At 44.0% G+C, this 22,432-nt stretch overlaps 1 protein-coding gene across 1 annotated transcript in view; it reads left to right on the plus strand.

Annotated features, from left to right (window-relative positions):
• The window catches only part of NUDT13 (nudix hydrolase 13), a 103,948-nt gene that overhangs the window by 21,531 nt on the left and 59,985 nt on the right, over positions 1-22,432 (plus strand). The window contains exons 2-3 of the mRNA XM_063433737.1: positions 2,925-3,009; positions 19,016-19,128. Of these exons, the coding sequence (XP_063289807.1) occupies positions 19,049-19,128 (80 nt within the window). The 5' untranslated portion in view covers positions 2,925-3,009; positions 19,016-19,048. The remainder of the gene's footprint in view (positions 1-2,924; positions 3,010-19,015; positions 19,129-22,432) is intronic.

A 22,432-nucleotide genomic window follows, 5' to 3' on the forward strand; every position in this document is an offset into this window, starting at 1 on the left:
AACACAGGAGTGGCTCAAGAAGAAGCACATTAAGGTCCTGGAGTAGCCTAGCCAGTCCCCAGACCTTAATCCCACAGAAAATCTGTGGAGGGAGCTGAAGGTTCGAGTTGCCAAACGTCAACCTCGAAACCTAGGAACACTATAGCATTAGGAATACAAATATGTATTGCCAACGCTATAGAGCCCTAGTCACCGTTTAGGCAAGTGTTTTGCCACCAAGTACTAAGTCGAAGGGGTCAAATATCTTTTTCACTCATTGACATGCAAATAAAAGTATAACTTTTTAGACATGCGTTTTTCTGGATTTGTTTTGTTTTGTTATTCTGTCTCTCACTGTTAATACACCCGCATTAAAATTATAAACTGATAATTTCTTTGTCAGTGGGCAAACGTTCAAAATCGGCAGTGGATCAAATACATTTTTCCCCCTCACTGTAAGAAATATATATGTACCGTATTTTTCGCTCCATAAGACGCACCTCACCATAAGACGCACCTAGTTTTTAGAGGAAGAAACCCAGAAAAAAAATATTCTGAACAAACTGTCCCATAGTGTTTCTTACTATGGGACAGTTTGTTCAGAATATTTGTTTTCTCCCCTGTCCCATAGTGTCCCCCCCCCCATAGTCTTCTCCTCTCTCCCATAGTCTTCTCCCCCCCCTCCCATAGTCTTCATCCACCCCCTCCCCATAGTCTTCATCCACCCCCTCCCCATAGTCTTCATCCACCCCCTCCCCATAGTCTTCATCCACCCCCTCCCCATAGTCTTCATCTCCCCCCCTCCCCATAGACTTCATCTCCCCCCCCTCCCCATAGACTTCATCTCCCCCCCTCCCCATAGACTTCATCTCCCCCCTCCCCATAGACTTCATCCACCCCCTCCCCATAGACTTCATCTCCCCCCTCCCCATAGACTTCATCTCCCCCCCTCCCCATAGACTTCATCTCCCCCCCTCCCCATAGACTTCATCTCCCCCCCTCCCCATAGACTTCATCTCCCCCCCTCCCCATAGACTTCATCTCCCCCCCTCCCCATAGACTTCATCTCCCCCCCCTCCCCATAGACTTCATCTCCCCCCCCTCCCCATAGACTTCATCTCCCCCCTCCCCATAGACTTCATCTCCTCCCTCCCCATAGACTTCATCTCCCCCCCCCTCCCCATAGACTTCATCTCCCCCCCTCCCCATAGACTTCATCTCCCCCCCTCCCCATAGACTTCATCTCCCCCCCTCCCCATAGACTTCATCTCCCCCCCCTCATAGACTTCATCTCCCCCCCTCCCCATAGACTTCATCTCCCCCCCTCCCCATAGACTTCATCTCCCCCCTCCCCATAGACTTCATCTCCCCCCTCCCCATAGACTTCATCTCTCCCCCCCTCCCCATAGACTTCATCTCTCCCCCCCTCCCCATATACTTCATCTCCCCCCTCCCCATAGACTTCATATCCCCCCTCCCCATAGACTTCATATCCCCCCCCCTCCCCATAGACTTCATCCCCCCCAAAATTCTTATCTTCTATCCCATATTCTCCTCTCCCATACTGTCCCCCTCCCCTTGTCCCATAATTACTTACCTGTCTTCTAGCGTTGGCCGGCAGCACAGGGCGCACCGCGGTACTGGAACTTGAATTTCAGGTTCCGGTTTCCGGCGGAAGTGCGCACTCAGCTTGTGCACACTTCCTTTCAGTTCCGCCGGAAACCGGAACCTGAAATTCAAGTTCCAGTACCGCGGTGCGCCCTGTGCTGCCGGCCAACGCTACAAGACAGGTAAGTAAAGCCTCATATTCGCTCCATAAGACGCACAGACATTTCCCCTCACTTTTGAGGGGGAAAAAAGTGCGTCTTATGGAATAGAGAATATTTTTTCTCCCATTCATATAAAATTTAAAAACTTTACTGTTGGTCTTTAATGGATCTTTACTGCCTTTTTATAATTACCTACATAGTCTGTGTTGTTGATGACTAACAGCAGGGGGGGAGTACAAGTAATTCACTAAATCAAAAGTGAAACCTTTACAAAGACCTTCACAGTAAATAATAAGGGGTCACTAAAAGGCCTTCCTGACAATGAGTTTTTTGCGTGGTCTTGTTTTTTAGATTCTTGTCGCTAATGTTCACTAGCATTCATTGTGCAAATAGGCATTTATAGTTCAGCCCTGTTATAATTTGGGCTAGTGTTTGTTTTTGTTTTGCGCTACCACATATGGTCACTAGAGCGAAATGACTAATTTCAAGAACTATATGACTTGTGTATGCCTATGTAGTTCTTATATTTTACATTTGATTACTAGAGTGCAGATGTCATATAGATAGATGTCATACTAGAGTACAGATGTCATATCCTCCATGTTGCCAGTACTTGGAAAAACTCTGCACTATGCAGCCACCAGCGCTCATGGGAAATAAATGACTGGGGTCCACATTTTATAAACCATGTGGGAAGTGGAAGTGAGATGGATGGGAAGAGGGGCAGTGAGCTGGGGTATGGAGAAAGGGGGACAATGACATAAGTAGGAGAAAGTGGTTTAAATACATCCCAACATTCACACATGCATTCACACATGCATTGACACTACTAAAATGTACACACCTTCTTTCAGACATAGTGACGCTCCACACAAATGTTCACCAACATTTTCATAAGACATAACGTTGTGGTTAAAACATGATTTTAAAACAAAATGTAATTCTTATGTATTTACACTGGTGCATAATATTTATCCCTGGTTTACAACTTTAAACTTTAGTCCTGATAAATGTACCTCATTATAATATTTGGTATTATCCTGCCTTGCTTCTTTTTAGGAGCTGATTCTTCTGTCCAATTTGTTTGCGTAGAACACATTTGGTAACGAGTTGTAAACAATTTAAGCATTATGTGATTACTTATGCAAATAATATTGCTTCCTGTTGTTTGGGCAGGTGGGCTGAGACCGTAAAAGAACAGATGCTGTTTGCACATCTCGCCAAGAAGACTTACATCTGGCTCATTTTGGAATTTTCAAAAGTAAGAAATAAACAAGATGAATCACTATGAGTATTTGGGGATAAACAGTACATTTAGAGGAATGATACTTGGTATACATGCCTAAATAAATGCAATCAATTCGTTTTAGAACTACATTAACATTTAAAGAGACATTTCTAGATTTTCATACAAATCATTTGTTACCATTATATTTAGGAAATAGACACATGTCCTACATGTTACCTCTTCCATGCTAATGGAGGGTTGCAATTTGCAATAATACTGTCCCACTCCCTGTTCCTATATACTTGAAATCAATCTCAGACTGCTCATACTTATTAAGATCCAAAACTTTAAAGGTACACTCAAAGAACCATGTCCACTACAGTAGCTATGGTGCCAGGAGTGCCCTGGCTACCCAATCGTAACTAGTCAAACAGTTTGAATTCTTACCTGGGGTGCACGGGTGTGTGACAGCCTAAAGCACTCTGCCTGAACAAAGCCTGGCTTAAAGTGACACTTCAGACCTGCTAATGTACTTTAGCTTGCTGAAAAGCTTGGTGTGAAAAGTGTCCTTTTTTATCTTACACAAAGTGCAGATTTCAATAGAAATTGGCACTTTTATAAATTGTCCTGGATACACACCACCCTTGGTTTTCAAGCAGACAACGGGTCGTATTACTTCCTGATGTGGTTATCTCAGGGGAGCTAAACTTAAGAGGCAGCAATTGCTCAGAGCACTTACCTTGCAAAGACTTCTCATTGAGCTGCATTAGAAAGTCTGTGATTGGAAACAGGGCCAGATTAAGAGCCCAGTGGGCCTGGTGCTGACAATTATGACGGGGCTAATTACAGGATCATATCGACCAAAAACAGTAAAACACTCCCAAGCGTCATGTATCTGATGGAGATGGTGCTGGAGAGAAAGAAAACACATACCCTAGGCTTATCTATCACAAATTTATGTTTTCATCTTTCAAGTAAATCCATAACCCCTAACAGCAGTGTCCAGTCAAGCAGGAAGTAAATGGGCACGGATAAAATGGTGTGCCATTGACACAAATCTCGTAACCTGCCAAAAGGGGCAAACATGCCCAAAAAGAGGACATGCCTGCCCAAAGAATTAGGCCAGCCTGGCATGAATGCATGTCAGGCTGCCTGACAATCATGCAGCTGGCCAACTAATGGCATAATATGCAGACAGCACCCTGAGCTTGGCATAAATGCATCTAATGATGTGCTCGCTCAACGCTTTCTAAGGACTGTCCCCTAGCACTCGCTGGTCCACTTGTCTCCTTACCTTCTTACTAGCAGGCATAAGCTCCTGGTATATAGTCTGGGACAGAGAAAAGCTGTATGTAGTGAGTGTAGAAGAAAGGGAACATGCCACAGTGTTAGAGAGACCAAAGTCAGCATTACCTTATAAGGAACAATATAGGGTCAGGAACACAAACATGAATTCATGACCCTATTGTGTTAACACCACCATCTAGCCCCCCTGGGCCCCTCATGCCTCCATTAATATAGCAAAATCTTACTGTATTCAAGCCTGAAGCTGTAACTCTGCATGCTGTTAGACTCAGAAAAACAAGCAATCTGCTGACATCATTAGAAGTGGTGGCCTGATCCAATCACAGTGCTTCCCCATAGGATTGGCTGAGACTGACAAAGAGGCAGATCAGGGGCAGAGCCAGCATGATTCAAACACAGCCCTGGCAAATCAGCATCTAGTCATAGAGATTAATTGAATCAATGAATCTCTATGAGGACAGTTCAGTGTCTGCATGCAGAGGGAGGAGGCACTGAATGTTTGGATGCATTTTAGGAAGGATCTCTATTAGCCATCTAAGGAGTGGCCAGTGAAGTTATCACTAGGCTGTAATGTAAAGACTGCATTTTCTCTGAAAAGACAGTGTTTACAGCAAAAAGCCTGAAGGTAATGATTCTACTCACCAGAACAAATTCAATAAGCTGTAGTTGTTCTGGTGACTATAGTGTCCCTTTAACTATATTCATTGTCAGCCAGTCCACACAAGTTTTGTTCCCATACATCCCTCTTAAGTTTCCATACTTAAGTAAGAGTATGTGAAAAGTAGTTAGGGTTGCCACCTTTCTTAGAAAAACCTTACCGGCCTTGCTAATTTGCATAATTAAATATGTATGGGTGACATCACATGATGTAAATCACAAGGAGTGACATAAGAGAAAATGCTGTAAAATCACCAAAAAACTACTTAGTTTGATTCTGCTGTATAGATGGATTCCTCCCAGTGCCCCCATGTCTCCCAGTGCCCCCATGTGTTGATTACTCCAGGTCTCAGTGTTCCTATGTATCAGTGTCTCAGTGCCCTATGTCTCCCAGTGTCCCCTAGTGTCGTGTCCCCAGGTCTCCCAGTGATCCTATTTATCACAGTGTCTCAATGCCCCATGTCCCCATGTATCCCAGGGTCCCCATGTCACTAGGACACTAGGAAGACGGGGAGACCTGGGGAGACCTGGGGACACGGAGACACCAGTGACACTAGGAGACTAGGGGACTCAGGCTGGGACACATGGGGACACCGGGAAAATAGGGGACACTTGAATACATGGGGACACAGACACCAGGGACACAGACACTAGCTTGGAGACATGGGGACATTGACACACTTGAGGCACTGGGAGACATGGAGGCACTAGGAGACATGGAGACAGTGAGACACTGGCAGACTGGGGGCACTGGGAGACTAGGGGTCACTGAGACACCAGGGACACTGGCTGGGAGACATGGGGACTCTGTGTCCCCATGTGTCTCTGTGTCATAATGTCTCCAAATGTCCCTTAGTGTCTCAGTGTATGTCTCCTTGCAGCCTTTCCCCCCCATCCTTACTTCCCTGAGCTGTAGGCTTTCTCTGCAGGGTGGGGGTGGCTGTCTGGACTCTCTGTAGCTGCACCCCTGCAGATCAGTGAGTATAGATAGGCAGGGAGGGATATGCTGGAACTTCCTATCCCTGCCTGTCTCCACACACAGCGACCCCTACTGGCCAGTGCTGGTATTGCATAGTAATCTCTTTATACTGAGAAAAATACCAGCATTTGTATTGCCAGTATCACTGTAATATTGGAACCATCCAGGCAGCCTCAAGTACTGGCTGTGCCAATAAAATAAAAGCCAGGTGGAATCCCTAAGAGTAGTGTGTGAAAAAAATGAGCATGGGTCTGGAGCTGCAGCTCCATCAGCTCCTATGTTAATCCGGCCCTGATTGGATATTGTATCCATTTTTGCATTGCAGTCTGGGGAGGGTTGGCAAAAGCAGCAGACAAGAGAAATGCAGGTATTGCAAGAGATTTTTAGACATAACCACCCATGAAAAAAATGCCTAATTAAAAGCATGCATGTTGTCATTTGGGTTATATCTACTAAACAGGGATTTTTATTTGGGGAGTGGAGTGCCCATTTAAGAGCTTCCGTTAGCAATTCTTAGTCGTGCAGTAGCAGCACACTGGCTGAGCGCATGAGCTGATTGGTCACAGCCAAAGAGTAAAGTCCTACACCCAACTCGGTATTTAGCGTGAGGCTGACAAGACATTTGCACTGGGTGGCACTTTCAGGGGGCAGCAAAAAAATGCCGCCCCCAAACGCACTGGCAGATGCGTTGTCCGCCTCTTGTCCTGGGGGCCCAAGAGGTAGACGGCTGCCCAACTTGTGGCCCCCTGAGGCTGGCATTTGCTCTGTTGGTAGGCGGGCGGCAAGGCTCGCCGCAGTGATGCCAGAGTCGGAATATGACATCACTCTGGATCCGGCATCACTAAGAGGCACGCGAGGGAGCAGAAGGATTAGAGCTCCCTCGCCACCCGCCTCCACCGTTTGCCTGTCTGACCACCCACCTGTGCCTGCCGAGCTGCGGCCAGCCCTGCTGGACCCAAGGGAAGAATTAACTCCAGCACCCCCAAAGGTAAATAGGCTGGTTTGATTAAACATTAAAAAAATAAAAATTGTGAGTCTGTTAGTGTGTGTCTGTGAGTGAGTGTGTGTGTGTGTGTGTGTCTGCCAGTGAGAGTGTGTGTCTGTCAGTGTATGTATGCATGTTTCGGTGTGTGTGTCGGTCAGTAAATGTGTGTGTCTGACACTGAGTGTATATATGTCTGTCAGTGAGTGTTTGTCAGTGTATATCTGTCAGTGAGTATATGTGTGTCTCAGTATGTGTGTCTTGTCGGTGAATGTGAGTGTGTATGTCTGTGAATGTGTATATTTTAGTGAAAGTATGTGTTGGTTAAACAGTGTGTGTGACAATGACTGTGTATCTGTCAGTGAGTGTATGTCGGTGCATGCATCATTGAGGGCGTATGTCTATCAGGAAGAGAAATTTGGAAGGCGGGTGTCCGAGTTTGTCATGCCTAGGGCTGCACAAGACCACTGCCTGCAACTCTAGGCTTAACTCGAGAAGAAAACTTCTGGCTCAAACATAGACTAGAGTCAAGGGGTACTGGCCAGAGGTCACCAAGATAAGAAATCAAACTGTTGCCTACTTACAATAGTGGAGTGCAAGGGCATTCTTTTCGCAGCACTGTACAGCACACTGTAGTTATGTTGCTTGTAGTGTTCCTTTAAAGAAACTATAGTATCAGGAACACAAACATGTATTCGTGGCAATGTAATGGTAATTTTACTCACTTTTTTCCTGCGCTGCGCCGGTCTTGTGGCGGTGGCCCTGCTTCGTCCTGCTTCCATGGCTGAGATGCTCAAATTAGCCAATCTCAGCCAATCTGATGCTTTCCCATAGGAAAGCATTTGGAGACTTTTGTGCATGCGTGGCTAAAGGCCTCGCTGCACCAATCAGCATCTCCTCATAGAGAGACATTGAATCAATACATCTCTATGGGGAGCATTCGGCATCTCCATGCAGAACATGGAGACACTGACACAGGAAGCACCTCTAGTGACCGTCTGCATGTCAAGGTTAATACTCCCCAACACGCAAACCAGAGAACAATAAAAGCGAACACAGGTAGACGTATTACCGGACCTTAAAGTGTCCGGACTTAACGTAGGAATGAGAGATAAGAATAGTCAAACACGCCAAGGTCAGGAATACAGAGATACGGGAAGGTCAGGGAGCCAGAAACGAGAATAACCGATAAACAAGCCGAAGTCAGAAACCAAAGAAAAGACAACTCAGAACGCACTCTCGGGCTATAATAAACCACGGCAGGGCAAGGAAGTGATGTCAGAAGGAGGTTAATATAGGGCAAGGTGAATACTGACAGGCAGGGACAGAATTGAGGGAGGTATAAATAGATAGTAGCAATAGGCTACTATTTCTTTAAGATTAGATTACACGCCACCCCTGCTGGTTACCTTGTGCGCGCTTGCACGTCCTCGGACGCTTTCCTGGAGGTGTGCACGCGCAACGCCCGCCAGCGATCCACACCGCCCGACAGGATAGGACGGACGGCGGGACCGGGACGGCGCGGGACACAAGGTATGACAGAATCCCCCCTTGAAGGAACGCCTACTGGAGGAACACCGGAAGGGCGAGAAGGAAACCTAGCACGGAACGCCCTAAGGAGTCGGGGCGCATGGACCTCAGAAGCAGGAACCCATGAGCGCTCCTCGGGCCCATAGCCCTTCCAATGAACCAGGTACTGAGGCGAGCCACGGGAGATGCGGGAGTCGACAATATGTTGGATCTCATACTCCTCTTGACCATGAATCAAAACAGGAGGAGGACGATGCTGGAAACGGGAATGACTATTGCAAACAAGCGGTTTCAGGAGGGACATGTGAAAGACGTTGGGTACACGGAGGTTTTTGGGCAAGTCCAAGGCATAGGAAACAGGATTAATCTGTCGCAAGACCTTGTAAGGACCAATGTACTTAGGAGCCAACTTCATTGAGGGAACGTGTAAGCGCAAGTTACGCGTAGATAACCAAACTCTATCACCAGCAACATAAGAAGGTGCCGCCCTACGGTGCCTATTAGCAAAGGCTTTCTGAGTACACTAATTCTTCTCCAAGATGGCATGAACCTTTCTCCAAGTGTCATGTACAGTGGATAAGTGTTCATCTAGAACCGGCATACCCTTGTGAGAAAACGAAGCCGGAAGTAGATTAGGATGACGACCATACGTGACAAAGAAGGGACTGTGACCAGAAGCAGAGTGCGTAGCATTATTCCTGGTGAATTCAGCCCAAGGAAGAAGGTCAGCCCAGTTGTCCTGGAGTCGAGACGTAATACAACGGAGATATTGTTCAAGGCTGATTAGTCCTTTCAGCAGCACCATTCGTTTGAGGATGATAGGCCGAGGAGAAGGCGAGCTCAATGCCCATGTCTTTACAAAAGCCCCTCCAAAACTTTGAAACAAATTGTGAACCCCTATCAGACACAATGACGTCTGGCATTCCGTGTAGGCGTATTATTTCCTTGGTGAATATTCTGGCTAATTCAGCAGAAGAAGGCAGTTTCCTCAAAGGTACGAAATGCGCCATTTTAGAGAAGCGATCGACTATAACCAAAATAACAGTAAAATCCTTAGATTGTGGCAGCTCAACTATAAAATCCATAGACAGCTGGGACCAAGGAACTGACGGCAAAGGAAGGGGATGCAGAAGACCACATGGCACCTGGCACTTGATGGCAAGACCACATGGCACTTGATTTAGATTGGGAACAAAAGTTACACGACGATACGTAAGCTTCAACTTCTTTTCTAAGAGATGGCCACCAATACTGTCGTGTAATCAAATCAATGGTCTTAGATACCCCCATATGTCCAGCCATTTTACTGTCATGGTAATGGCTGAATACTTCCCCTCTCAGCTCTGGAGGTACGTAGAATTTATCAACAGGCTTATCACTAGGTGCCCTATCTTGGACCCTTTGGATTTTGTGCAGAAGAGGGGAAGAGACCCTGGTTCTAGTCAAAGCAATGATTCTCTCAGGAGGTATGATGGGTTCTGTTCTGACCTCCTCTTTATCAAGAGTGGCAAACTGTCTGGAAAGAGAATCTGCTTTGGTGTTACGATTACCCGGTCTATAGGAGCCCAGCGGGCTTGTCTGGGCGAAAGCCTTCTAGCGTCACTTAAATAGGATAAATTATTATGATCGGTGAGAATCATGATAGGAACCGTAGATCCCTCAAGTAAGTGACGCCATTCCCTGAGAGCTGATACTATGGCTAATAATTCTCTATTACCGATATCATAATTCTTTTCTGCAAGTGTCAGCCTACGGGAAAAGAATCCACAAGGATGCAACAGAGCGGTAGGAGATTCCCTCTGGGAAAGGATAGCCCCCACACCGGTCTCGGAGGCATCAACCTCAAGGATGAAGGGTCTAGAGGGGTCTGGATGTACCAGGACGGGAGCTGAGGCAAAAGATTTCTTCAAGAGAGTGAAAGAAGCTTCTTCAGACCAATTGACATGATTAGCTCCCTTCTTGGTCATTGGATTGATTGGGAAATCTGGGAAAAGCCCTTTATAAATTTTCTATAATAGTTAGCGAATCCAATGAACCTCTGTATGGACTTCAAACCAATGGGTAAGGGCCATTCAAGAATAGACGATAGTTTTTTAGGGTCCATTTGAAATCCATCAGTAGAAATTATATACCCTAAAAACTGAATAGAAGTCTGATCAAACAGACATTTCTCAAGTTTGCAATACAAGCCATTAGCAAGAAGGGTCTGTAAAATATTTCTAACTTGTTGGTGATGTATCTGAATATTAGGAGAATGAATAAGAATGTCATCAAGATACACAATAGCGCAAGTGTGCAAATAATTTCGTAAGACATCATTGATAAAATCTTGGAAGACTGCCGGGGCATTACATAGACCAAAGAGCATTACCGTGTACTCATAATGACCGCTTTGAGTATTAAATGCCATCATCCATTCGTCTCCCTCTTTAATGCGAACTAGATTGTAAGCTCCTCTAAGGTCTAATTTGGTAAAGATTTTAGAACCACAAAGCCTGTCAATGAGCTCTGTTATCAGTGTTACAGGATACGCATTTTTTAGAGTGATTTTATTTAGACCCCTATAATCTATGTAGGGACGCAAATCCCCCTCCTTTTTGGCAACAAAAAAGAAACCAGCCCCTGCAGGGGAAGAGGAACGTCTGATAAGGGTGTTTCTTTCTCCTTCAAAGGAAGAGAAAGAGCTGTTGCAAAGGTCTGGTCAATAAAGTTGTCTGCAGATCCAGAGTCAATGAGGGCCATAGTGAGATGATTAACACTTTTCCAGAATAGGGTTACAGGCAAAACACCTGTAAGAATTAGTTTTAGGGGACAGAGATATTACACCCAAGGCCGGTCCCCTGAACGAGCTTAGGCGGTAGAGTTTTCCGGACGTGATGGGCAATTGTTACGCAAATGCCCCTTATGACCGCAGTTTAGGCACAACCCTTCCCTTCTTCTGTAAGACTTCTCAGCCTCAGAGAGTCTTGTGTTACCTAGTTGCATGGGTTCAGAATCAGATTCAGGGGCTGGCAAAGCGGGTAATCCGGTTATCATTGAACGAGGAGTGGTTCTTCCTAAAGCCCTCCTTTGTCTATCTAGATGAAGATGCTTCTGTCTAACCCTGATATCAATGTCCGACATGTATTGTATAAGGTCTTCTAGGCGTTCTGGTAAATCCCTGGCTGCCACTTCCTCCTGTAAGGACTCATTAAGACCCTCAAAAAACACAGCTGTTAGAGCACTGTTATTCCAAGTCAGCTCAGAGGCCAAGGTACGAAATTCGATAGCATAGACGGCCACTGATCTAGATCCTTGTTTGATTTTTAACAACGCTCTGGCTGCTAGTCTCTTTCTGCCTGGGGGATTGAACACATTACAGAAAGTCCTGAGGAACAGTTCAAGATTAAAGACAATCACATCATCATTCTCCCACAAGGGATTTATCCAAGCCAGGGCTCTGCCTTCTAATAGGTTCATAATGAACGCAATCTTGGACATATCAGTAGGGAATGAATCAGGGGCTACTTCAAAATGTACTCCCACCTGGTTCAAAAATCCCATGCATAACGATGGATCCCTGGAATAACGAGGAGGGGAGTTAGACGAACAGATGGAGTGGAATGAGTCGCAGGGGGTAGAGCGACAGCACCTTGAGAACTACTGTCCTCTGCCTCTGGTTGAAGACACGCAGTTCTAGTGAGGATAGTTTGCAAGGCTTGGGCAGACTGATCCATTCTATGGTCTAACCCCTCTATTCTATTTTCATATGCTGCCATTTGTTGTCCCAGGTTTGCAGGGTCCAATGCCCTGTCGTAATGTCAAGGTTAATACTTCCCAACACGCAAACCAGAGAACAATAAAGGCGAACACAGGTAGATGTATTACCGGACCTTAAAGTGCCCGGACTTAACATAGGAATGAGAGATGAGAATAGTCAAACACGGCAAGGTCAGGAATACAGAGATACGGGAAAGCAAATAGACAGAGCCAAGGTCAGGGAGCCAAAAACGAGAATAACCGATAAACAAGCCGACGTCAGAAACCAAAGAAAAGACAACTCAGAACGCACTCTCGGGCTATAATAAACCACGACAGGGCAAGGAAGTGATGTTAGAAGGAGGTTAATATAGGGCAAGGTGAATACTGATAGGCAGGGACAGAATTGAGGGACGTATTAATAGATAGTAGCAATAGGCTACTATCTCTTTAAGATTAGATTACACGCCACCCCTGCCAGTTACCTTGTGCGCGCACGCACGTCCTCGGACACTTTCCCAGATGCCCGTGCGCACCTGGAGGTGTGCGCGCAATGCCCGCCAGTGATCCACACCGCCCGACACGAGAGGACGGACAGCAGGACCGGGACGGCGCGGGACACAAGGTATGACACTGCGTGACTGCTACTAGAGGTGTTACTAGGCAGCAATGTAAACACTGCCTTTTCTTAGAAAAGGCAGCATTTGCATTAAAAAGCCTGCAAGGACAGGCTATAGACACCATAACAACTACATTAAACTATAGTTTTTTTTGGCAACTGTAGTGTCCCTTTAACTACTACAACATTATGGGTCCTGTTCAACTTTTCCAATACAATTGTCATGATCTCTTGTAGAATTTTTTTTAATTGTTCTTAAGCAATATTAAAGATGAGTTGCAATACTTTTTATAATCCATGTCTAATATTAAGGCTAGAATTGAGGAGAATTTCTAATATTTAGACTAGAGTTGAGGAGGATCTCTGACTTGGCTTTATTAGCTTAAATGTTGCAAATGAGTTTTAAGCTCACAAAAAAATGTTATTGAGCTATTTTTACTATCTTTTAGTTTTGGATTATGCTTTTCTTTTTTTTTTTTTTTCTTTTTTTTTCTTTCTCTTTGTTGTGCTCCGTTAACAAACAGGCCTGCATTGCCACAACAGCAAAGGCAGGGTCCATAAAACACATATCAAAACAGTGTGGCAGTCGAAATATTAACACAATTTTTGTATGTAGACAAAAATGTAACACGATAATGCATATGTCAGTGATCCTCATAGCTGTATCAGGCTAAGCCTTTTTTTTTTTTATTCTTTATTTTTACTCGACAGACAAAGCAAGTATACATTAGCTGTTGAGCTTTTGCAGAAGCCAACTGAGATACAGTTCGTGAAAAAAATACTCAATTTGAACAATACAGACCGAACGGTATAACACACGCCCATTCCTGGACCTTTTATGGCTTGCTTCCTATCAAGGGTATTTTTAATTTATTGAAATATGGAGCAGGTTTGTCATTGACCTATGGAGTCCTTTTCGACCTTTATCTGTTCCTTCAAACCTTTCAATCATGTCTGGTAAAAAATAAAAAAGGATGCCTCCCCCCCCCCCTGAAATCAGGGGGGCGGCTCTAATGGAAAAAGAGAAGAAAAGTCAAGCTAAGAGAGGAACAGTCAAAGAAACGAAGAATTAGTAACAGAAAAAGACGAGTAAGAAGAAAAAGAAAATAAGCAGAGGGGGAGGAGGGGAGGGGGGTTAGGGATAACAAGGGGGGGCAGAGGGCCTCACAAGGGTGATATCATATCCCTCAGTAGGGGGCTTCTATTGTCGCTATTGTCGTATTGGATCCTTTCTCTCTAACTAATCCCCGTCAGTCGCTATTTGAGCCTAATGCGCTGTTGTCCCATGGTTCCCACAGTTTCTGGAACTTTTCCACTGTCCCTTTTACCCTTGCTGTCAGGTCGTCCATTATTCTACAGTCCCTTATTCTGGGTACAACCCCTGGGAATTCTGGGCCCTCTGGCGAAAGCAATGCAACAGCTCGGCGTGCACATAGAGTTATCTTATGTATTAATTTCTGCTCCCTCCTGCAGGCTAAGCTTTAAGTACTGAAACTGGCATCTTAAGAGTTGTAAGTGGTGTAAACATGCTAGGTTACTTTGCTTAAGAGAAGACTAATAAATCAAAGGAAATTAAAGCAAAGACTTATTGCTGATAAAGCCACTGGCCCGGCAACACCGCCAGATCGCTGCACCACACACCACACCAGTTGTGCATATAAAGTGGAGAGAGTAGAGAAAAACGCAATGATCATTCAACAATGGCATGGGTGACATCAACTATATACAAAGCATAGAAAGCTAGTACGTGGTGTCTGCTGATGTTAGGTGAGGGCCCTATGGGGCAAGAGGCCAGAGAACAGAGTCAGCCAACTCCCTGAGGTGGCAGGATTAATGTGCAGCTAGAAAGGTCTATGCTTACATAGGGCTCGCTATCTAGGCATGAGCATTGTTAGTTGCTAAACAATAATATGAAATCATTAGCAGACTAGGGTAGTTGCAGATCAAACAGCTAAGACTAAAGAAAGCACTGTTCCCTAGTACTAATCAAGTTTGAAATACAAAGAATAAAGGGATAGTAACTCCAAGCTACGTAATTCACGGCAACGGCCAGCGTCAATTAAGCTCCTAGCTCTGATGGTTCAGCCTACTCCCAATGAGGGCAAACCTGTTGTCTCTGGGCAAGTCCATTAGGATAGGTACATGAACCATGTGGGAGCCAGCGATGTTGGACACAGAGGGAACAAATTGAGGGGTTAGCCGCAGAGTTGTAGTGAGGCAGGTGTTCTTCGCAGTCCCATGTCCGCTTGAAGGCCCGCATCGTTGTGTCACAGGTTTGAAACTGCGCAAAGTGGTCTTGGACCGCCATCTGTATGTGATCCTCCTTTTGCATGGTCGATGCGGTAGGCAAATCCCCGTGGTGATTTTCGGCACAGGTAGGTCAGTAGAGGTAGTGGGTATGTGCTGCTTGTGTTTAAGGCCTTCCACCATTCTGCCTCTCGCTTCTCTGATCACCGCCAGGAGGCTGCATCTGAGTCGCCACTGTCTTAGCTTCAAAAGTAGCCCAGAAGGTGTTGAAGTGTGCGTGCAATTTCTGCAGAAATTTCTTAATATAGTCGCTTGGGTCTTGGTGTGGCGGCTGTTATATGCGCCCTTGTTGAAGGCGTCTGTCAGCCATCTTGTGGAGAGAGGCGCTGTCCGCCATGCAGTATTGGTGGCAGTTAGTCAGCTTAACAACAACGCTGGTGTGAGTGTTCGACTGGGATGACCCCTGCCGGTCCAAAGGGGGTGGGGGAGGAATCTGGTCAACAGGGCAACCTTGAACCTTGCACACGGAACTGGAAAGCGGACATTTCTCCTACCCAATAGCTTCACTAGGCCCCACTAGAAGCACCGGGAAAATCAACAGAGAGCATCTTGTTGGCACTCTCCCAGGTGTGTCTACCGGTTCCAGGGTCAGGTAGGTCTCAGTTGGTGGCGGATTGGCGTGCTAAGAGTTGTTTTTTTGGCTTTATTTTGTGGTCAGGCTTGGAGCTCTCAGGAAGCACGTCCAGCTGCCACGCAGAGCATGCCCCACCCTCCGGATTACGCTCCTTTTTAACAGTAATGACAATCTACTTGTCTTTGTTTTGCATTTGGTGCAGTTTAAGCCATTGACATGCAGTTGCTTGGGTGGCTTCTTTTAAATAAGACTGTACTTCGTATCTTGTCAATTTTTTTTTCTTTGTAATCAGTGGTTATAATATTAACATTATAACGCAGATTTTAATTTAAAATATCACCAAGTGTCATACTCCTGTCTGTACGATGCACTGTGAGGAGAGCAGTATGTATACACTGCAGCTGTTAAGAGAGCTCTGTTAGGAGAAAATGATGCAAGACGTTTTTCCTTTAGTGCACAAAGACCTATGTGTCGTGGAGCTGAAAGTGCAGTACTAATTACTGGTGTGTGAGGGTATTTAAATACGGTTAGAAAAAAGGGTTCATGGAGTTGATTCAAACCCTTTTCTCAATGTACCCAGGAGATAAAAAGATTCTGAATTTATATTAACTGTTAAATATATAGAGATACTCACAATTTAATTTCCATAGTTTTGTGCAAATATACTGTATATGTCTGTCTCTTTGTAGAGTGTAAACCGAGCAATCTCTGGATTTGTATGTGGCGCAAAAACTGTGTTTCTGCAGACACTGGCAATGACTGTTATTTCTGCACTAATCCTTGGCTTCCAACGGTTTGGGTGACCAGAGTTTTTAAGTGATTGGTCATTGGATAATCATAATAAAATAGAGCATCTGCAAGTAATTAAAGTTATGGCAAACTCTTGCAATATTCATTGGATCAAAGGACAGTACAGGTGAGCTATTTGCACCACAACCTGTGCAAGGGGCATACGTGCTTATAATGCTTAGACTCTAAGCATAAGCATGTATGCCCCTAGCACAGGTATATTTTATATATATATATATATATATATATATATATATATATATACACATACACACAGGCTTAGAGTGTTGGTTTAAGTGGCTGTACACTTAAATTTTCAAGCACAGAATACCGGATTTAACATCAACTTAATTAATTTATTTGTACATCAACTCCAAAGAAACTTTACTCTATCTGGTTGCTTGATATACATTATTAATTTTGTGGCTAAATTCTCTTTCCAGTCCCCGCTTTATGTATTTATTTGTTTTTTGTCTGAAATTGCTGCACATTCATTTTTCAGATTTTTCTCATGACTGTTTCTTTTACTTCAAACTCAATAAGCATAATAATGTTAACCATAGAACATATATTAAGTTGTCTGAGTAGGATAGGAAACATGTCAAGTCAGCTTGTTACACACGCAGTATTGCATTTTCCATAAGCATCCTGGGAGATGAAGTTCAGAATAGCTGCAGTGACAAGGATTTCTTATTCCTATATATGAACTTACTTGTCAAATGCCCTTATCTAGAAGGGACAGTCCCTATTTGGGGGCAAATCCCTCTTTCCCAATTTTCTGTTTAAATGTTCATTTTTTGTAAAAGCTTTGTTATGTTGGTGTGTCTGAGACAATAACAGAGCTCCACAGCAATAATACTAACCGTATTTAAACTACAATAAAAGTCTTTAGAAATCAGTGTGTGTAAATGACATACACTGTTCTTGTTCTAAATTCCATTTTTGTAGCATTAAAGGGACTCTCCAGTGCCAGGAAAACATATCCATTTTCTTGGCACTGCAGGACCCTGCAGTGCCCCTCTCCCTCCCACGCCCCATCACATGTTGCTTACCTGAACGCAGCGCTGATGTCCCTCGGCGCTGGGTCAAGCTCCGCCCACGCTCCTCGGTGGGGGAGACCTAATGCGCATGAGTGGCAATGGCCGCACACATTAGACCTCCCCATAGGATAGCATTTTTCAATGCTTTCCTATGGGGTTTCCGGCGACGCTGGAGGTCCTCATGCATAGGTTTGTTTTATGTGCTGTTCTAACCAACTTTAACATGCTCAGCAACTGTCCGAAAGGTATATCGTGTATTATAGAAAACGTGTCAGTCAGTGAAAGGTTTGTGGAAATTGAACACATGGAATAATTATTACTGCAGAAATTTAAAAACAAAGATATTGGACACAGTGTGTATTTAGCGTTCTCATGACTTATATAATATTACTGCTTTGCTTGTCTTTATCTGTATCTGGCCAAACTATTATGTAATATAAAAGGAATCTGGTTGTTGCAGCTAGTTCACATGCAAAGTTTTATAAGAAGATACAGGCAAAACGCTTTTAATTGGTGATATGTATTTTTAATGGACATGGGAAATTTCTATAAACTCATAGGGATAATCAATATTATGTGATGAGGTCACGCCGACTTGTCATGGAGACTGAGCCATTTTCAATATTTACTTTATTGTATGGCATTGAGCCCAATTGTAGTTCATGAACTTTCACTTTATTTATGTCACACAAAAAGAAGAAATGTCTTTCTCTACTTGATTGTAAGCCCATTTCCAAATGGACCTTTGGTGGTGGACGATTACCGCAGATTGGGGGAACTTGACCACTTGATTTATGTGTAATGTGAATTTTGTTACTCACATGTGTCTATTCCGAGCTCTTTAAAACCCCTTTTTTTTTTTTGATGGCTGAGAGGATGTAGTAGGAGAGATTTATAAAAGAGTCTCCAAAAGTACAGATTTATAAAAGTGGAGCCATCACTAAGGAAACAATCGTGATTGCTCCACTTGTAGAACATTTAGGGAGATTATCAATATTCTGTAAAGTGATTGTTATATCTGGTCATTATTTTGGTTGTATTTATAAAAGTTTTCTAAATGTCTAAAAAGTAACTATTTTCTTCATAGTAGATTCTGACCATTTTTGCTAAAAAAAATTCCCTTTCAGAAGACCACCAAATTTGGAGTGGTTATTTAGTTTCAAGTGTTGCTGCAACACAACATTTAAGAGTTATTTAATAAAGTAAGAATTGTCAGGAATTCAATGTGAATGTAACATTCCAGGCCAAATTAGCAAAATTAAAGATTAGCATTTTCCAGTTTGGCAACATTTTCCTTAAATTTGAAATTCACTTTGAATGCCAAAAAATTGCACAGGCCACTTTGCATATTTATTTAGATTTAATGAACATCTAAACTAGGAGACACCAGATTTGATGGAGAAAGGGGCAACCAATATATATACTTTAATCTTAACCTAATCTTGTTTAAAATGTTATATTCATTCTGTGTTTAAAACCTTAAGTATAGTGTTGTAACATACACACATTCTCGTTTTAGGCAAGTTTACCGCTGGAGTAGTCATTTCAAAAGATGTTTAGAGGAATTATTAACCTGCGTTTGATTGCACCTGTTTGTGCTAGACGAAGCTCTTCATATGTCAAACAAAAACGGTAAGTACATTTTGAATTAACTTTACTTCGGTATAAACAAACCTCACCGCGGCAGAAACATAGTATCTCATGCATATTAAAAAAAAATAAACATTTGTGAAATTTAGCGGTCTCTCTATGTACTTGTGGCTAAATAAGATACATTTCATTGGCATGGTTTTCTGCCCTCCTCCACCTCACTCCTAGTGAGAGTAATATTGTTTTGTGTAGTTATTACATATAGCTGTGTCACGGCTCTCAGCTCTCCTGTCGGCGTGGCTGCACATAAATGCTGACAGAAAGGTTTCAAATTTACTTTGGTCCCGGTGGGCAGCTGCCCGGTCTCCCAGCGTGTGTGACGTTCTTAGGAAAGCCGGCAGGTGCGGTTCAGGATTTTATAATAAACTCACCTTCGCCCACATTAAAGATGGCACCAACGTGCATGCGACGTTACGTCATAGACGGTCGGAGACAGCCAATTACAGCCTAAAGAGGGTTATTTATATCCAAATTACCTTTTTGCCAGTGCCCTGTCATGGTTTCCACTAGCTGGTTATCCGAGAGTGTGTTCCTGATTGTGTTTTTCTTGGTATTTGACTTTGGCTTTGTTTTGACTCCCCTGATTTCTGGTATTCTTGACTTCTGACTTTCCTCATCGTTGCATCTCATTCTGTGTCCCTGACCTCGGCGAGTATTTTGACTATTCTCGGGTACGTTAAGTCTGGCCAAGGTCCGGTTAGACGTTATCCTTAGTCTTTGTAACGGATCGACGGGCACCCCGACTGTGTACCTCCATTGAAGGATGCTCCTAGCGCTTCCTGAGGACTCCAAGCACTGCAGCAGACACCACAACCACCGAACCGGAGAAGCATACGAATGCTCTCAAGCATATGAATGCTGTAAACAGCTGAACAGGAAAAGCATACCATCAGCTTACACTCCTGGCAATCAGCATACAATCCAATTCCCCCAATAACGAGACGACACTTCGTTTTGAGATCAAGCAGAACTGCCTCTTTTATTCCCAATCCACAAACTTAGTACTGCCCACAGGGTTTTACAGAACAACCAATAACACACGTACATTACAGAAAACACTCCCAGCAATTACACACAAAATCCTCCCCTCTGCCTGTGATATAATTACTGAACACAATGGGTTAACATAATTATCACAATCAGGAAAAATACAGTTTTTATATATGTACTATAAAAATATACATCCAATCTTCATAAAAATTACATATTATTCATCAGCGTACATGCAAATCCATCCAGTAGATCAAATGTTAGCTGGAAGTCCTTTGTGACCGACCGCAGGCACATTTTCCTGCCCAAAACAGTTCCATTTATTTGGGATGTGCGGTCGGTCACTTTCACACTGAAACGGGGCCGTTCGTACATTTAGCTTAGTATAGCAGTGAGTTCAAACTGCCGAACGGGACTTAGTCTCTGCAGCTGAAAACGGAGTGTAGGAGAAGGTAAGGGTCAGCAGTGTTCGTTGAAATGTGTAGCCGATTTCAGTTCCATGGATTTGGCTACACATACCGCTGACCTCGTTCGAATGAACAAAGATCGTTTGTCGAATGCCGGCCACTTCAACTACTTCGGCACTTCGGCTGCATCCGAAGTGCCAATTTAAAGCTGCAGAACTTCCCAAATACTGTATTTAAAGGGTCAAATCTCCCAGGGGCCATAGTCAGCAAGCAGGAGGCGGGCAAACAGGCTTCTCCAATGCCCAGTGGCGAGGTTAGTTTCACCACAGTCTTTAGGTGAGATACAATTCTGCTTGCTGGATCAACTATAATCCTGACAAGTTGTACCTGCTTAATGCCAAACTAGTGAAGAGAAAAAAAAGAAAAAGAAAATTTATCCTAGAAATAAGTGAATCTCTTCAGCCTGAAGCATTCCAGAATATTGGAACACTCCTACCAACCCTCCCTCTTGGACCAGTGGATGATAATCCGGTTCCCACTGATTGACCCTCGGTTATACCTACTGCTCCGATCTTTACCCTCCAGCGGTGACCCAGATCCGGCAGCACAGCGCCCATGCTGAACGCCCAATATGGCGGGTACCTCATTGCCAGAAGTTTAAGGCCTCTCTTCACAGGACTCGGCATAACAACCTGGGTAACATGGCTAGACGCAATATTCCAGGTTTTCTGGCTAAAAAAATACGATGACGCACGCAAACTACCCTGACTGAGCAGAGGACAGGGTCCGAAAGACGCAAGTTGCTGAAATGCAAAAAAAGGCACTTTAACTGACGATATGGAATGAGCTCCCTCTGGGCGATCTTACCATGCACCCACCTATATATCCTGCTGAGAGCCTCCTGAGGTGCTGCCTCTCCACCACGACCCTCTGCTTACCCTGGAAAGAGGAAGGACTTGGTCCTAAGGGGCACCCAAGTCAACGGGTTTGAGACACTGGCCCTCACACGAGCCTGTTGCTCCGGCAAAGCCCTACCCCGTTTGTGCGGATACTCGCCTGAACTATTCCAACGCTTCACATACTCATCCATCCTGTAGATCAACAGATCCCAAAGAAATCTGCCTGATTGGCGTAGGCAGAACCCTGACGACCAGACGAACGGCCTGAACTTTGAGTCTATGCCACTCTACATTACTTGTGCTATGTTTGTACCTGATTGCATATGCAGTTTCTGTTTTTTCTGCTACCACCCTAATTGCTTGCTCTCTGCATTCATATCTAGACATTCCCTTGCCTAGATAGCTTGGCATATGTATGCTTTATTCTGATTCAATTGATAGGCATGTACACCTTCCTCATGTTCTCTTTCTTTTTTAGAATATATGAAACATTCTCGACATATCTTATTTTCTCTTGAGGATGTGTTCATCTATGCTTGCTTGTTATCCATTGCACAACGAAAATAAAGAATGTAAAAAATAAATATATAGTTTATTAATAATATTTCATGTACACGGTTATTAATATTTTGGGTGATAATTTGGTTGCTAAACTTTCCAATTGTATTCAACACATGGCTAGTCAAACCCCCCCCCCCCCCCCTTTGCTATCCTCCTCCCAGCTGTAAATACCTTTATATAACTGTTTAATCTCTTTCTCTGTTCTTCAGGCCTCACTCACACTCAAACTCAGTGAAGATCTGCATTTTTTCTCACCACTTCCTTTAGATTGTAAGCTCACGGGCCATCTAGCCAAGCACTTTGTATAAAAGAGCTCCAATGGCTAGATATCATCTTATGGGCAGGGCTCTCTCTGCCTCTTGTATTTGTCTGTGTCTATTGTACGTTCTCCACTAATTGTACAGTGCTGCGGAATCTGTTGGCGCTTTA

The sequence above is a fragment of the Pelobates fuscus genome, chromosome 10, assembly GCF_036172605.1.
Source record: "Pelobates fuscus isolate aPelFus1 chromosome 10, aPelFus1.pri, whole genome shotgun sequence".
Taxonomy (NCBI): Eukaryota; Metazoa; Chordata; class Amphibia; order Anura; family Pelobatidae; genus Pelobates; species Pelobates fuscus.